Below are 18,447 nucleotides of genomic sequence, written 5' to 3' on the forward strand. Positions count from 1 at the left end.
ATCGATTAATCATTCTGAATCAAAATTCTCTTGTTTCAGCTTCTCAAATGGGACTATTTCCAGGTTTCCTTAGTTTTCTAGGATAGTAAACTTAATATATTTGGGTTTTGAACTGTTATCGGACAAAACAAGAGCTTTAAAAACCACCTTGGGCTTTGGGAAATCGGGATGGGCAATTTTCTGACATTATATTGACCAAATGACTACTGTAATCAATCAATGGAGAAACTAATTGACAGATGAATCGATAATGAAAATAAACGTTGGTTGCAGCCCTACAATGAAGAATGCATATTAGACAAACAAAGATGTACGCCTCATTAGTATTTGGGGAGAGGAAGACATTCAGAGGGAGATGGAGTCACTGCTCACAAACAGATTTCTCAGCATCTGACAAAATAAGGATACAACACTCAGCCAAAGCGTACAGGGAAGACTGAAAAGACTGAACAAGATGATAAAAAAAAAAGGATCAAAATGCACACAGCGGAGCAAACCAATACAGTACAAAGTGGTTCTACCAGACAGCACATAAAATTGACAGTTGTATGACCTAGTATAGTTAGTAGGGATGGGGCATATCAAATTTTCATGCTATGTTTGTGGCCAACAATATTATAGTAAACAGTATTATCACAATAATCATCAAACTTTCCTGAAATACTACTACATAGTGCTAAAATACAGTAAAGTTACTTGAGACCATGATTGCCTTGGATTTTATTCAACTGCACAAACTAACAGTTAACTGTATATTGCAACTTTGTTGGACTGGAACCAACTTTAAACACACCAAACACAAGCAGGCTGGTTGTTTGAGACCACTGACTGGAAATGACTTTAAATGCAGCTTCAGTGTCTCTTAGATTCTATGCCCCATTCATGTTTTGATACATGTTCTGATTTCTTTGGGGTGTTATTAGTTGTGAAAGTTTGCTTCTTTCGGAGTCTTAGGTCCAATCAATCTGTCTGTAAGACATTCTGGAGTGCAGGAGCTTTGCAGTAAGTGTGACCTGCTAATAGTTAAAAGGCAGAACATTAGAACATAATAGTGATGGACCGCCTGTCTGCACACCATCTCCACATCTAACAAATACCATGGCCAGAGCTGAAGCTGACCTGTGAGAAAGAGCATAATTTATGTGATCTTGACGCAGTTTCCTTTTGGTCAGTCATGTAAAATACAGAGCTTCTAGCACTAGACAGACCAGGAGCCTGGTCCTGCTGTGGTTGCTCTGCTTCTATTTGACAGTCAAGCAGGGTCTCCAAAAGTAGATTGGGAGCCAGAGCCTTCAGTTTCAAGCGCCTCTCCTGTGGAATCAGATCCCAATTCCCAATCCTCGCTTTCAGCAGGTATTTCTGCCTCCAGAGCTGCAGAGTCTGGATCTGTGGTTGTGGGCCACCTGCTGCCCCTGTGTTCCTGCTCGACAACTGCTACTACAGTTGTTGTTATTGGCTCTGTTACTAATACTGTCATTATTATTCCTATAGCTGTCATTCCTATTATTATTCATTTATTAATATTAATGTTACCACTACCATTACAATATATAACGAAGAAATATACAATATAAAAGGCGACTGCCAGTGCAAACCAGAGCTGCCCAAGAAAGTGGTGAGAAGCGACCTCCAGAGAAAAAGAGATGTGAGGAGGCAGAGCGACTTCAATGGCTGTCACCTCCTGCCAACAAACAACACACAGCTGGTCTGTTGGTTTATGGGACAGCTTCTTCAGAGTGCCATAAATCTTAGCACCACTCTTTTTTAGGGCTTTTGTCCTGCTTTACTCAAAGCCACCAAAACTGCCCTCTTCAAAGACAATAAATAGTCTTTAGTCGGTGTTTGCTGGCATCAATCTGGCGTCTTCTCTTAACTCCTGGCAGAGTTACGATGGCCAAAAAGAAATGCCAGCAATCAAGACCAAACTGACCAAGACTATTTGGTTTGCTTGTCTAATTCAGCAGGGGCTATCCAAACAAAATTATTTTGAATGTGAATTAAGAAGCCAGTGCAATCTCTGTCCAAAGGATTTGCCCAGATAAAAAGTGTATAGAAAATACTCAGTCTGAACACGAGTCAGCAATGATTTTTAGAATACCACGAAAAGAGGACACATCGACTAAATAACCATAGTGCTGTTGCACCAAAACACAGATGGGCAAGTCTGAGCTAGTTCTACAAAGATTGCATTGCATGTTATATGACTTTTGCTATTTTCATGACATTAAAAAGAGTACTCTGATTTAGCATTGCACTACAGTTTTTAAAAAAAGGATCAAAATCGATGCAGCAGCACCAGAGATATTGTCTTTTTTATTCTATGCAGCCTTCGTCCTTGTCAAAACCTGGAGCCCACATTACCCACAATGCAACTTGACCACAGACAGTTCGGTTAGAGTTTGGGGTGTGTTACGTTTTTCACATGTGGTACTCCCCAACACACTCGGTGGAGTTCCCCTTTAAATTAAGGTCATATAACCTAAACTTAACTTTTAAATTTTATTTATTTATTTCTCTTTAAAAATGTTTCATGTCCATTTTATAGCTAAAATGTTGTATTTATTATTTCTCTCAAATGTTTGGTAGAAACTCATAATGAGGAAAAATATATAATTCATTATAAATTCCCTTATCATTAAGTTGTTTCTCAAACCCAAAAGCAAATGTTAAACTCACTTATCTGAATTTGGTCCACAACCAAACTAGTCTTTCATGTCACTTTAAGGGAGACTAATGTATGCAGACAGTTAAAATGACCATTTGCTCAAAATGAAAAAGTGTTTTGTTGTTACTGTCCAAAGGCTCTAAGAAATGAAAACAAAAATGCCTTTTATTGCATGAGACCATTAAAGGGTTAAGTTGTTTCTCAAACCAAGTGCCAGATATTATACAGCCAAAGTTTTGCTATAATGTTGACAACAATATTAATCAATCATCGTTGTGATATCACATACTATGAGACTCATAAAAATACTTTAACAGAAAGCCATCTACAATACATGTCACTGTGATAATGTGAATTCTAAAATATAAGCCGGGCTGAGATTTACACAACTTGTGCAGGTGACCAATCACTCAGCCTGTGCCCACAGAGTGTGCTAAAAACAAGGCCAACACGCCAGCCTGCTTTCCCTTCATGTCATCACCTACTCCACATTTCCTCCTCTCTGCTGTTTCTGGCCCAGGGCTTGGTGGATAACACTGAGATCAAACAAGTGGTCACATGGGAAATGAGAGCGGTGCACTGTGTCGGCCCGGTGCTCGGCCACCAGGGTTGCTACCCTGGGGTGAATCAAACACCTGGCATTTGTCACTCCACATCCCCTTTACAACCAAACCGACCCCCAGTCCCTGTACGGGAAAACTTAAAAGGCATTTACATACAGTGCAGACAAAAACACCGGTTCTGCTAGTAAGTAACAACTGCCCTGGCTAAACAAGCTGCCCCTACAGAAAAAAAAAAAAAAAAAAGATACCCAGAAGACCCACACTTTATACAAGCATTTGAGAATAGAAATGAAACACATCACATAAAAGAAAACTGCTCAAAGCATGGGGATTTAGACCTTTCTTCCAGAAATGCTCTCCCTTTTTCTTCTTTCAAAAGCTAAAAGGATTAAAGGGGAACTCTATGCTATTCACTGCCACGTCTCCCCTTTCTCCTCAGGTGTTGTAAAACCATAAATCTTTCTTGTCTACTATTTGGCTTTAAAACAGCCCTTCTTTATGGGGAGGTTCTCCACCAAATGTGCATGGACCAGGCAACCCAGTCAAAAGTCAGCCTATTCATGAATGGAGCCTATGTAGACACAAAGTTTTTCTAATCCTGGTACAGAGGAATACATTAAGTGAACACATTTTACATCCATATTCAATTATTTCCAATAAAAACACATTTTAAATGTACAAATTTGTCATTTGCTGTCAATAATGCAACAAAACTGCATCTTGTAATTATCTTAGTGCAGCTTTGTCCACTTCCTGTTTGGCCACCCAGACGAATGCAGCTGAACTCCCACTAGGTTTATTGGTGCCCACCCCTTCTTCCAATTCCCTTGCCCAGCCCCCTGGAGTCCACAGACCACCATTAAAGAAGATTCTCTCCCTTTGGTCATTTAATTTTATAGCCCTTCCATGCTGAGGAAGGAGTGACCACCAACAAATCCTCCCTTGGAAGAATTGGATGCCTTTCCACAATCCCTCCCTTCACCACTGTTTCAAGTAAAGTGGACTGAAATCAGTGAGTCCAGTGTGCTGGCCTTGTACAAGGGCATGACAGCTGCTTCTTAAACCTCCATGATAATGAAAGGGACATGGGTCTCCTTGCTGTAAGTGTATACATCAATTTAATCAGCTGCTTTACACTTAAACAGACCAAGGACTCTTATATTCTTTGTTTCAATAACCTTTAAAAGTCCAAAAAGGTGTACTACTTACATCTGACTTGGTAGACTGGTCCTCCATATCAGAATCATTGGGGTCCACCAGTTCCTGGAATGGCGGAAGTGTCGACACCTTCCTGCACTCTGCCTCGTCACCTTCTGGTCGCAATTTGCTCGTTCGCATCTGTGATCTATCCTTCAAGAGTTTCTTATCCGAATGTTGAGCATCTGACCCTGACATCTGCTTTCCTGATGAATCCACAAATCCCTTCTTACGTTTTTTGGTCACGTGATCGTCACAGTCAGGGGTGGACAGACGTTTGTTTAGCCCTGACCCATGAGTCGTCCCCTCAGTCCGATGCTCCTTGGACAGAGACTTGGGTTCCTTGAAGCCCATTTTAGGATTGATATCTCTAAGTGGCTGGTTCTCTTTGGGTTTCCTGGAAGGTTCTTTGGGGGCTTTGCTGGGTTCCCAGCCAGAGTCTCTGAAGGCACTTTTGGGCTCTTTCAAGTCTTTTGGAGGCTTGTCTTTGTGGTCCTTGGAGGGTTTGTGGAGTTTGGAGAAGCTGCTGCTGTTGGAGCTGGTGGTGGTGGCGGTGGTGGTCAGAAGGGTAGTACTGCTTCCTCTGGAGCCATCCTGTGGATTAAAACCAACAACATTGTATGAACACATCATACAGAACAAAAGACTGAACAATAAGCAATAGGTTTAAAATCTTGGTTACTGGCAGTCTAAATTATGATGTACGAACTGCATGATGGCAAGTTAAGTCACCTACAAGAAATTCTAACCTAACTAAACATTTAGGGTGCAGAATTACACAGAATCAACTAAGATACAAAAGAAAAAAACTTCAGCTCAAAAGGATTATGGAGCAGGGCAGAGGGAAATCCCACTTCTGGTCAGTGGGCAAACAAAGGCAAGGGCATAATTAGCCACCGAGAAATACTGTTGTCTGAGGATGGGATGGGCTTGTTTTGCTGTGATAATAACCAATCTAAATGATGTGCCAGTGAAAATAACTCAATAACCCAAAATATGTAAAACAGTGGCCCAATTTTGGATTAAATCTCATTTTTCTAGCAGTGTTCAAACCCTACTTTGCAGCACGAAAAAAAATGCCTCCTGTGATCATGTTGTGCTCTTGCTGTTTGTGTTGTGTAGACTTTGGACTGCACTTTAGACTTCATGTAGAACTTCTAAAATGCATAATACCAAACAACAAAGTGAGCAAAAACCAGGCAGCTAGGTCAAATGAAGATTAATCCTCTGCCTTTTACACAAGAGAAAACAAGCATGCCACCCTGCAGTTTGGCATTACCATCTGTGAAAAGAGGTCTATTCTTAAAAGAAAATCAAAAGGGTCTTCTTAGTCCCCATCTATGGGCTTAAAAAGCAAACTCAGGACTTCTTTTGAACAGTGCTGTTCAGTGGGGTGAAGGGGCCTTTTCAACAGCCACACATGCACAACCTTAAAAGTGGAGCAAAGAGCAATGTGGAGAAAGGAGGAAATGCATTCCTTCTAACGACGGGGGCCATTTGTCCCTGCGTCTCACCTCCAGCCCCTTGTCAATATTTCATCAATGCAGTAAACCCATTAAAGCAGTCTAGACGACGGGGTGTGTTACAACTCTGCCCAACCACCTCTAAAACCTTTCATTATGTCTATCTGCTGGTGACCCTGGGACCTCAGGATGTAAAGCTGCCGGCTCATTCTAAACGCCAGCATGCTCCTCCACTGCAGTGAACCCATTTCCCTCCCAGGGCTGCCCAACATAAAAACTGGTTTAGTGCTCTGGAGGGGACACACAGTGCCTCTACTGCCATCAACATTCAAGAGATCACTAAAGTGGCACTTTTTAACAAACCTTTCAGCACTGTGACATCGGCAAGTTAGCAGGTGACCCAAGTTCATGTAAATCACTGAAGGGTCTATAATAACAATGCTGTCAGTGTGGAACTGAAAGCGCAACATAATTACAAACGGATCCTGAATACATTTTTGCTTTCTAGGATTCTTTTCAGGAACAAGTGAACTAGATCACATAATTTACCATTTATAATATATTTTATGACCTTTTTAATGCCACATAGAATGCAGTTTAATACCTGGTCTAATACCTGATACAAATACTGATATACTGAATATCTTGTAAACTATTTGATTTTGCTGGCAAAATATTATTTACACAAATGTAGATCTCCTGTTTTTGAAGCATTTAAAAACAAATTTGTCTTTTAAAAATCCTTGAGACATACTAAAAGTAAGAATTCATTAAAACTACTTGACTCCCTAAAATTAAATTTTAAGTAATCCCTTCTCTCACACTTTATCCTTTTTTATAATTCATTTTGATTATTTTACTTCCTAATTTTAATTATTTACTTTTATCTGTATTTGTGGCAGTCATGTTGTCAGTTGTATTATAATGAACTAATATCATGTTCTACAGATGCCTGTTTGGGATTTTTTTTCTTTTTACTTTCATCCCCCACTTTATTGAATACAAAAGTTCAAACATTTCACCGACAAACAGATGCACACTGTCATTGTAGTTTCTGTGCACGACTGTGTTCAGGCACACAATTTAAATTTTAATCAGGGCCAGTAGAAATTTTGTTCGGCCAGTAGAGTCTTGACCCACTAGCCAGAGGCAAAAATTTTTATTGTTGGACCCTGTATACATACATATACTTATGTTTGTCTTTTTACCCTTTCTTAGCCCGTCTCTTGTGCTGCTGTAGCATGTAATTTCACCCAATAAAGTCTTATCTTAACTTATTTAAAATAAAAACTTTAATAAATAATGAGGGAAAACTTAAGTATTTTGTGAAATAGTTCTGTTCTATACCAAAAATACCTAATGTGTTACAATACAATAATTTGCACCGTGTGGGGTGGGGGGTTGACCTCCTGCTACACAAGTAATTCATCACACACACTCTGTTTAGACTGGAAACTGTTTCCATGTGAAATGGGCCTCTCCAAACCTGGCTCTTAAATGACACTATTTAAAGGGACTAAAAATAACACATAATGGAAACAACATGCCAGTTTATTGACATACACAATTTAGTGCTGCACAAGATAATGTCTCAAATCTCACATGTAGCTTCTAGGCCCATCATTTATGCCTTTTCCCCATCACCATCTTCTATTCTCTTTACTAATTTTGTACATTATTGTCTAAAACTTCTATACATAAGACGTTTTAAAAAGGACAGAGCAAAATATGGGTATCTTGAGACCCACAGGATGTCAAAGATTCACAGTATGTCTCTGAGTCAGTGGAGTAAGTGCTTATGGCTGAGCGGCAGCCAAGATATAGTTTGCTTAAGCCAAAGTTGTATGTCTTTGAAATCCCTGAGTTTAAATATATTGGACATCTTTGAACCTGCCAAAGATGTGGGGGATTAAGGATTGGGGACTTTGAAGGGGTAAAACGTTTCAGAGCTGGGTGGGGCCGAGAGCGGAGGCAGAGGAGAGGTTGTTTAGCTCCAGGCTGTACCTGGAAACACTGACCTTTGACCCATGGATGCTTTTGCTCTTCTTTGGGTCGGAGAAGGTGGATGTCAGCAAGCTGTTGGGAAGTGTAGGCAGCTTCAGGTGCTGGCCGAACAGGGAAGTGGAGCCCTCCTGCATTACCATCACCTGCCAGAAGAACAGCAACAAACCATAATGATCAGATGCTTCTTTGCTTTGAAAGATTTGTTTGGGTTACAGTTATAAAGTTGAAAAGTAGGGCTGGGTATTGAACTTAAATCCTTTTGGGTTCTGACTCAAAGTATAGTTGCCACTGAATGCTTAGTCTTGTTTACTTATTCTTTGATCAGATAGTTCCTAATTTAAATTATATTTTTTATGGGAAAATATCTATTCCAAGGTATCCGAAAATGTGCACTATTGGGATTCCTAGTCTGCCATTGATGTATTGAGAGGCAGTAGGTTTGGTTTTATATTCTGATACTGAACTAACCTTTTTATGTTAATAGCTGGAAGGGTTGCAAACACCTGATTTATGAAACATATCATCTGCATATAAAGCAATTTTGTGGTGTGTATTTTTAATGGTTATGGGTTTAACTGCCTCTGCCACTCATGTTTTTGGGCTAAAGGCTTAAGAAAGAGTACAAATAGAAAAAATGATGGGCATCCCTGTCTACAGCCTCATGTTATAAGTGGCTAGTGGATTGATTTCCCATCATTACTTTTGTTTATGGCTTGCAATAAGACCTTTAACATATACATAACTTTATCTCCAATTCCTATAATATGCATAGTATACCAGAGATAGGACCATTCAAGCCTATCAAATGCTTTTTTCAGTATTCAATTTAGCAAATTTTAGACTGTATTTATTTAGGCAAAGTTCTTGTATAGCTGTTTTGTGTGAAGACAAAATTAAAAACTGATGCATTTGAGAAAGTTTGGTTTATTTTGTCAAAGAAACAGGAAAACTCAGGTATCCCATTGTCACTGAAAATCTCGATACCCAGCCCTATTCAAAAGAGAATGCATTCATGGCATTTCTGTTATATGGTATTAAAATTAAAATCTTAAAGGAACGGTTCAAAATTTGGGCAATACGCCTCCTTTCCGAGAGTGACAAGGTTGATATCGAACTCATGTCTGCGTATTAAGTATAGAGCTGGAGTCAGGGTGTGGTTAGCCTAGCTAAGCATAAAGACTGTTAGCAGGGGGAAACAGCTAGCCTACCAACACCTCTAAAGCTCTCTACCTCTTTCTATACCAGCAGAATGCCAAATGCACTTTGAGGAAACCTCTTGAATATATACTGCTTCATACTTTGCAAAGAAGATGTGCTACCTTCAGACGACTGAGCAGAACAAGGGAGCTAATATTGAGCATATACAACGACATGCTAACCGTCAACATGTTAAACCGAAGACGTGTTTGGTAAGAGTGATATGTTAATGGGAGTTGGGTCAGATCGAGGTTGGATCACTTTCCCCACCACAAATGAACCGCTCCAGAGTTTGTTTGGGACCGGACCGAGACCACTTCCTCTCAAGGATCTCGGTGCGGTTGCTTTGGTCTGCGCCAGAGTGTGTTCACACCTGCCCAACAAAACGCACCAAGGGGGAAAAGGAACCAGAGTCCGATTTAACTGGACTAAAAAGCGAATGTGTGAAAACACCCGTGTTGGTATGTATTGTTTTTTAGTTTGGACAGAGACAGGCTAGCTGTTTTCTCCTGCTTCCAGTCTTAATGCTAAGCTAAGCTAACCATGGCCTGACTCCAGCTCTGTACTTAACACACAGACATGAGACTTGATCTTCTCATGTCACTCTTTGAGAGAAAGTGAATCAGTGCATTTCCGAAAAAAAGAAAATTTGGTGTTTGTACACAGCCCTGGCTTTGTAAATGGGAAACTAACAAAATGGCTCGGACCGAGCCACACAACACTATTCCAGCCATGATTTGTGTGTCAGGTAACATTAAATGACAGACATTCAGCTTACTTTCTAGTTTGCCAAGATCTGCTGTTGTTGTGCTGTTAGCTATAGCAGCAGGAGAGTTGTGAGCATCGCTGTCTGGAGCTGCTGTGCTGGCTCTGGGAAACCGTCTCGTCTACTCTGTACCTACAGTTGCTGCTGAGAAGCTAACAGCCAGTTTGCTAACCCACAACCTAGCTAACGTTAGTTACATTACTTGCTGTGTCGTTGTTCACTCTATATCATGGTATTTGTCATGGTATTTGATTCCTCCAGAATTGCATACTCCACCTTTAAGAGTAATGAATTAGTGCATTGCCATCTTCTATGCTAAGAGCAGCAAATGTCTACACAGCGCACATTCAAACAAGCTGCCTGTTTTTGCTGGAATATCCTGCAGTCATTACAGGGCTAAAACGGTAGCCAGAATATTCAAGTATAGACAACACAGCTGCTTCCGTGTGTCTATATTGGAGTGCTGAGGCAAATGACGGTAAATTTCCCTGCCAGGATAAAAGTACTGGTATCAGTACACAAATAACAATTTGGAGCCACTTTTATAGATGTCCAAATCTTTAGTCATCTATAGACAAGCCCGTTTCATCCATGACCCCCCAAAGCATGTTGGAAATCTTACTTTTGAGTCCTCTGAACTTCGTTTGTGAGGATCCCGTTGCTGTTAAAAGAGAGGGACAACAAAAGAGATGGATAAATATCATCTACAGCTTACAACAACAAGGTGTGGTCAAGTAACTTTGAACTGAATAAAATTGTACAGCACAATGTACTAAGACCTTTTAGTAGTGAGACTCTCTTCCTGACAATAGAGAATTTGAGTTTCGACATGGTCAATGTCAGCACTTGAGCCTTTTTTGAGGCTAAGAAGGGGGTGCAGGGCAAAGTAAATAGAGAGCACTTAGCTCCAGTCATAAAACCTCCCGACTACAGGAGTCCTCTGGCCGGGGGCCAACAAACTGTCTACACCCGACACTGAGGAAGCAGCCAGGGATGTCCCGAGCTGATCCTAAGAATCGGTATCTGACCAATCCGGGCATATTTTAGTTGATCGGTATCGGATAAAATGAAGCAGATCAAAATCCGTTCCTTTTTTTACTCTACTGTGTTTTGTCCGCCTCAGCCTGCTGGTGTTGCAGCGCGCTGCTCTCCTTAATAGCCACCGGTCTCCACACTGAGAGCATTTTGCTCCATATGCAAATTAATTTTACAGGGTGTGAATGTGAAATATTATTTGGTTGCACTGGGGATTGACTCTGTTCTGACACCTGGGTTGGCAAAAGAAATGGATTCACTAAACTCTGACGGTACAAAGGCTGTCATCTCTCCTCTGCTGAAGCTGCTCATTTTTAGCTGGCACAGACCGTCCCTTTCACCGGTATAAAAGAAAAATAAATAAAAGTCGCCGGCAACAGGTCACATCAGCTGTCACTATTTAACGTTACTTCCATGTGTAAGTTGATGGCAGGCCAAACTAAACTTGGCTGTTGTCAGGTTTGTGTGCTCTCTGCAGCCGCTGTCTGTACTCAGCCAAAGATTATTTCTGAGGTAAAAGAAGCATCAGTCTGTAACACCGTTACAACTGTGAGCGGACTGAGTGTTTCTGTAGTTCCAACAAAACAGAGCAGTGATGTCGATAGGTTTTCAATGTTGTGGGCCCCCGGGACCCACAGGTGGTCATTTGAGTGGTCCCCAATAAAATTTGTGTGTTTTTGACAAACTGTAGTGTTTGATGTTACATGTTATATTCATGTTAGGTGTGTAACGGTACACAAAATTCACAGTTCAGTATGTACCTCGGTTCTAGGGTTTTAAATAAACTTTGTGTCATTAATTTTGAAAAAATGTCAAACGTATTCAACAGTGGCTCACTGGCCCTAATTCTTACTGTAACAGATGAGACACTCAAATACTGGCATGTTGTTAATAAGAAAAAATAAATAACAAATAAATAATAAGTCATGCTCCATCATAAGACTGACCTGTTGGTAATTCCTGAACTTGTGCTCGTTGATACAGAGCTGCACAACAGACTGATCAACATGCACACGTGAAGGCACGCTGTAGCAGAGCTCAAGCACTTTGACCCTCTGTCTGAATCCTGTATTCTCTCGACGTAGAGCATGGTCGCATATCTGCAGCGATAAACGCTCCTATAGCATTAGTTATTACTCTGGCACGGTGTGAATCTGCAGCGCGAGGCTGCCTGAACGCTGCGGGGAGGAGGACTCGCCTTCCAGTCTGGTTTTGTCTCGTTGCGCTAACCGACACATTCAGGTGATGCCGTCGTAAATGACGTGTTTGAAGCGTTTCCACAGACAAACCCGACCTCAGCTGAACAATGTCGACATACAGTTTGACACTAATCTGTGTCCATGTTCGCTGTAACTAACCGGAAAACCGGAATGCTCCAATACAGTTGAGCAGCGATACTACATAAGTTGACTAGCATGCTACAGCTGATACAACAACTGGTGCGCTGCCAAAACGTTCAAAAAGCGAGGTTTCTTTTGTTTATTGCAATGATTTCAACACAGATTTGTTGCTCACTGTGTAGCATTATCAGGGAACCAAACAGTGTGCGTCCCCTGGACGCGTCAACAGTAAGTGGACGCAGGATGCGTACCTAGCAACATGACTGACAGAGTGATAGGTCTTCTCTCTAGCGGATCGTGTCACGTCAGTTTCAGGAGTCACATTCTCCCAATGGTTATTCATATCAATAATTTAAGACGATCAGCTTTAGAGTTTTGAACCAGGACCTTCAGTATTTGGATCAAATAGCTTGTGAAAAGTACGGTGGGAAGGATTTAGTAGCTACAGCTGTTATTTCAGTGTGTCAGATACATATTTAATTATCAAAAAATTATAAGTATCGGATCAGACTCGGTATCGGCAAATTCCCAATATTAAAAAGGACTCCGATCAGGATCGAGACCAAATAAACTTGATTGGGATATCCCTAGAAGCAACTAAAAAGGTAAAGTGAGGCCACTTTATCACAACTGTAATAACTATAGAGACCTTTAATGACTAGATAAGCTGATTTAAGAGCTGCTTAATTTAGTCATTCATTCTGCATTGTATATGTTTCATAAAACAATACCAACGCAAGAGAAACACTGGCATCTATACATTTAAACAAACTGTATTTTGCAGGATAATTCTAAAATAAAATGATAAAATACACAAAAAGCTCAGATAACATTGGCCAAACAATAAAGCAGCCTCTCCAGAGTAGAACTGATAGCAGGAGTGATTAGGTTACACCCCATATGCTGTAACAGAGTGACATTTCCACAGTCACACCGTGGTGCCTGAGAGTTAAATAAAGAGCCGTTTTCTCAGGTCTGGTAACATGTTTACTCCTTACAGAAAAAAATGTGATCGTGCCATTGATACCCTGACATTATGACAGCATTATTAGTCCATTGGAATATCTGGCATCCAAAAACATATTCATGAAAAAATAAATAGGCAGTTGCAGTAGAAGTAGCTGTATTGCATTAAGAAATGTCACTCATGCCCCAGCCTCTCCCTCGCCCTCCTACCCCTCCGGCTTTCAGGAGCTTCCTACGAAACTCCTCTGTTGGGTTGTTGAAGGTGAGCTTCTCACAGCGGAGATGATTGACAGGCGGGTGGCCCTCCAGGTGGAGGAACAAGTCGTAATCAAAGCGAACTTTCTTCGGTTCTTCCTGAGGAAAAGTGGTGATCCACCCAGAGAAGGAAACAAGGAGAACAGTCCCAATCAGTTTATAACGACTCAACCAACGTGTTATTCAGTTTGCTGCAGAGTAAAATTGTTAAAAGTACCTTGTTTTTGAAGTAAACTTCAATAGGCAAGATGAAGCCTGCGTATCCAGACTCCTCCACTTTGTACGGTGGATCCTTGCACACTGAAATAAAAGAGAAATTAACTATTAAAGAGAAGCGTCAACCTTCAACACAAGGCGACTAACAAAACAGAAAGACTGGCTTAAATGAATTTAGTTCTATAAAATGCAAAGCAGCTGCCCTCATCCAATCACTGTTGAGTGCACAGCAGCAGTCTGCGTGTGTTGGTCTCACCATTCTGAACACAAAAATCATGTCAGAAGTGTATGAAAACATATGCGACTGTTGTGACCTTTGCTTCTGAAAGTCTTTCAGTGTGTCACTGAATGTACTGAGCCACTAAACCTGCAGCTCCATTCTCATGAGATCTCATTAACTCCCATTTCCATTGCCTGTGCTGATATCAATACAAAAACTGTGGCTTAAACTAGAAGCAGGGCTTTTAAAGCTTGTTGATATCCACCCAGCTCATGACAAGGTGAAGACTTCCCCCCTCACACCCATGGGCCTTTAAAGACAAACAAACTCTACTAGAGCTCAGGTGTTCTTCCCTGGGAGGTGTGTGTTTGTCAGCCTCTCTCCCAGTGGACTCTGCACAAAAAGTACCAATTAAGTCCATGTATGTGGAGACCTGAGTGTGTTTACTGGAATAACAGATAGTAATTTATTATTATACTAATTCAAATCTGATCATGATATAATGTAAACAAGACTAAGAATGTGTATTTGGTGTCCAACTTCAGTTCTTGTAAGGTATTCAAAAAGCATTTGGTCCCACACCCATTCCTAAAGTGGACACAGTAGACTGCTGGACAACCAACAAGTGTAAAGGAATATAAAGGAAAAACCTAATGGATTTCTAAGCATACAACTGACAATTTGGTTTTCATTGATGAAGGAGACCTTGGAAATACCTTGAGTCATCCTCAGTACTGACCAGGCTTTGGCACCAACCTAATCATCACTGTGCTCTCTTGTTTCATTGTGGAGCTTCAAGGAGAAACCGTGATTGATGGCTCAGCTGACTACGCTGAGGTCGACCTCACCACTGGGGCCAAGCCATCCAAAACCAAATACCACTGAGCAAATATTATGGGTTAGAGTTAATTGTGCAAGTGGGTCAGGTTCAATTACACCCAGCTAAAAGAGCCCATTCACCACCACACCTTTATATAAACCGAGGCGGAGAAGGAGATGAGCTGAACCAACCCTGAATGGAAAGAAAAATTCACACTCAGGCACATAAACTCTGTACATGTGTTGGTATATTTTTCTTATTTGCATGGATAACTGGGAGACGTGATGTCATGCTGAGATATTTTCAGTGAAGCTACAGTGAACTTACACACCTCACAATTACAGCCCAGCCAGTACTGGCTTTCTTTTGGATATTCCTTTTAAAACAAAAAAGCACAACAAACAAATATACTTGATAAGAATTCTTTAAATTTGGTTATCAAAGAATTGTGACCATACGGGACATTTTACGGTCATATGTTAACTGTTACTGTAATTATTTTGTAAGCACTCCCTGATGGCAAACTCTGTAATGGAGACACTGTTTCTAAATGACCTCAAACATATGTTTGGCATTTCTGTGCTGACATCTCTTATTACTTATTGGCCGATGTATATATAAGCTGAGAAAGTTCATATCTTATAAGCTAAAAAACAGGGGCACCCTGGTGGCCTAGTGGTTTAAGGTGACGACCAGTGCTGGAAATCAACTTTTTTGTCCACCTGCCACTGTGGCCAGTGGATTCCAAAATCTACCTGCCACGCAGTTTTTTTTAACCAGTCTTACTTAACCGGTGTTTTGTCGATATGTGCTACCTATCGAGATGTGCTGCTCAGCGGTTCTGCACATGACCCACAACTCCCTGAAATCTCAGAGATTTTATAAAATAGTATTTCAACATAATCCCCATATTCTTACAGTATACGTGGAGTGAGTGGTGGTGTGATATAAAATGATTCTGTAGTGGGGGCATTATTTGATATTGGTCTATCGAAATACGCTACCCCTCAAATCTGAAATAAAGATATTATAACAGAGCATCAAAATATGCTCCCATATTCTTACAGTACACTTACCCGATTGTAATCAAAAAATATAAATAAAGACGTCATAATACCTTTATGGGATATACACAACTGGAAACATAGTAGTAGAATCTCTCAGAAGTTATCTCATTGAGCTTTTCCTACAGAGCAGGTCTAGACCGAACTTTTTATATTATTTACAGAGACCCAACAAATCCCGGTGGCAAGTTTACATACATTAGTCAACTATAACTGACCACACGATTAAATGACTGACTTTATGAAGTGACTGCAGCTTCATCATGTTGAGAATATTATGCTGCAGTCAGCCAGGTTGAGCAAATTCACCCGCATTTGGCGGGTGCTAATTTCCACCCCTGGTGAAAACAATGAACAGCAATGGTCCCAGTTCATGTCCAACCAGGGGCCTTTGCTGCATGTTCCCCATCTCTCTCTCTCATTTTCTCTCATCACTGTACTGTCACTATCTAATAAAAAGCACAACCAATAATCAATAATATGGAATGAACAACACCAATATCAACAGTTTGATAAAATAATAGTCGCAGCCCTACTGTTCTCCATGAAAAAAGAAAGACTATTTTAAATTAGACCTCTCATTTTATTTTAGTTACACGTCTGTCTGCCAATACACAAATTGTTGTCAATATAAATGGCAGAAATGGTAAATGGCTTTTGGCACTCATTCATCCATTCATGCACACACTTTACATGCACACAACCATACAGGGTGCTGGCCAACCATCGGGAGCAGTTTGGGGTTCAGTGTCTTACCCAAGGACACTTCGACATGCGGGCTGGGGGGAGCCGGGATCGAACCGCCAGCCCAGTGATCAACAATACACTTAAAATAACTTTGCAGGGAAAAGAGCAAAGGTGCCATTTCACACAGTAAAAGCAATATACGTAATGAATTTGGTTTTTGTTTAGGCATTATTGGATATGAAACTAAATTGATCTTGAGACGAGATGCCGCATAACACCTTCACTAAACAATTCCCTGGGAGAAACCTTGCATGTTTATCGTGTTTTGATGCAAGCAGCTTCCTGACCTGCCTTTTATTAAGGGCTGCACAATAATAATAATAATAATAATAATAAATATATATGAAATAAAAAATAAAATCATACTGCAATTATTTTGACAAATATTACGATATGATTCACGATTAGTTTGAATTATCATTTTTGCATTACAATTTTCATTTTCACTGAAAATTCTTTTTAATTAAAATCATGATGATGTGACATTTGTTGGGGTCTGTACCAAACAAACACGTTTTCTTCCATCTGGAGAACAGGATTTGTAGGCCGGGGCGTCTCTGCAGCACTGCAGTGCTTCATTATAAAGCTGTTTTGTCACAAAAAATTGCAGCTTCTGCGATTTGGATATTGCACTTGGCCATGTTGCAATTTTTTGATTAATTGTGCAGCCCTACTTTTATTGGTAATTAAAAAAAAAAAAAAAAAAAAAAAAAACACTTTAGCAATGAACGCTGTCTGAATACTGTCACTCACTGTCAAGAAACCCCTAGCGGTGTTGTAACTGAAAAGAAATTTAATCTTTTCAGATTTCAAGTTACAGGTCAAGTTGTGGTTAAAATTTGAGAAAACCCCTGAAACTGCATGAAGACACACAATGAACCCAGCTAACGCGAAGGAGAAGTCAGTGCAGCATCTTGGCTGGGGTTCAGTAGTTCAGGTTGAAAAGGTTAATATTATCTGAAGGAGCGTCTGAGAGGCAGAGATGCACAATGCAACCACTGACCTGTAACAGAAAACTTGCCAGTGGTCACAGAAGCTTTCAAAGAGGGACAGGGCCGTGTCGTTTATTAACATGGCCTTGGTTTAAACCCAGATGCCAATCACAGAACAATGCCAGTCACTATGTATTTGCCCTTTCTACACAGACTGGTTTGTAATGAGGCCAGGCTAGACGACAGACCTGACCATAAAACAAAAGACAAGACTGGAAATAAGAAATTCTTTAGTGAGGCTTGTGGCACATGAGCTCCTTCTGTTAATCCCCCTTCTTCCTAAGAGAGCCATTCATCTCAGCATCAGTTGTCCAATAAATGCCAGGCAAGTGTCCATATATGCCGCATAGAGAAAGAAAACAAGTTTATATTTTAACTGTAAAATGTCTTGAAATGATCACTAAGTCTACAGTTCCCCTCAGTTTTACTGAGCTTTTCAGCCTCTTTTAGCTCATTGTTTTGGTGTTACAGCCCAAAAGTTTGCCTTTTTGGTTCACTCTCACCGCTCTCATACTCTTGTTTCCAGCAGCAGCAGGCAGCTGTTTTCAGTGAAAAATCTCCAACTTCATAAGATGATAATATGTCAGATGTTGTTCCTGATGTTCTGCCCCCAGGTAACTAAAAATCAGATTAGTGCTGCATTAAGCATTTCATTGCACTTTTATTCCAGAGCTGAAACGATTAATTATCTGGTTAGTCGCTCGACAGAAAATTAAGCACTATTTTAATAATCTATTGGTTTATTAAGTCATTTTTCTAGCAAAAGAAAAAAAAAACTTGCTTGCTTCAGTTTATCCAATGTGTAGATTTGCTGCTTTTTCTATCATGGTAAATTGAATATGAGCATGTTGATGGGCAAAATGATTGAGTGCATTTTTCATTATTTACAACATTTTATAACCAAACATTAATCAATTAAATTCAGAAAATAACCAGT

At 40.3% G+C, this 18,447-nt stretch overlaps 1 protein-coding gene across 6 annotated transcripts in view; it reads right to left on the minus strand.

Moving 5' to 3' along the window:
- mllt3 (MLLT3 super elongation complex subunit) overlaps positions 1-18,447 on the minus strand; it is a 53,460-nt gene that overhangs the window by 15,942 nt on the left and 19,071 nt on the right. For 4 of the 6 annotated variants that reach the window (XM_044184766.1, XM_044184767.1, XM_044184764.1 and 1 more), the window contains exons 3-7: positions 13,669-13,751; positions 13,407-13,550; positions 10,478-10,516; positions 7,893-8,039; positions 4,438-5,019 (exon numbers count right to left, since the gene is read on the minus strand). In XM_044184766.1, coding sequence (XP_044040701.1) covers positions 4,438-5,019; positions 7,893-8,039; positions 10,478-10,516; positions 13,407-13,550; positions 13,669-13,751 — 995 coding nt within the window. The remainder of the gene's footprint in view (positions 1-4,437; positions 5,020-7,892; positions 8,040-10,477; positions 10,517-13,406; positions 13,551-13,668; positions 13,752-18,447) is intronic. The other 2 variants (XM_044184768.1, XM_044184765.1) reach the window with 1 other exon arrangement.

This window comes from Siniperca chuatsi, linkage group LG22 (genome assembly GCF_020085105.1).
Source record: "Siniperca chuatsi isolate FFG_IHB_CAS linkage group LG22, ASM2008510v1, whole genome shotgun sequence".
In the NCBI taxonomy this organism is placed as follows: domain Eukaryota; kingdom Metazoa; phylum Chordata; class Actinopteri; order Centrarchiformes; family Sinipercidae; genus Siniperca; species Siniperca chuatsi.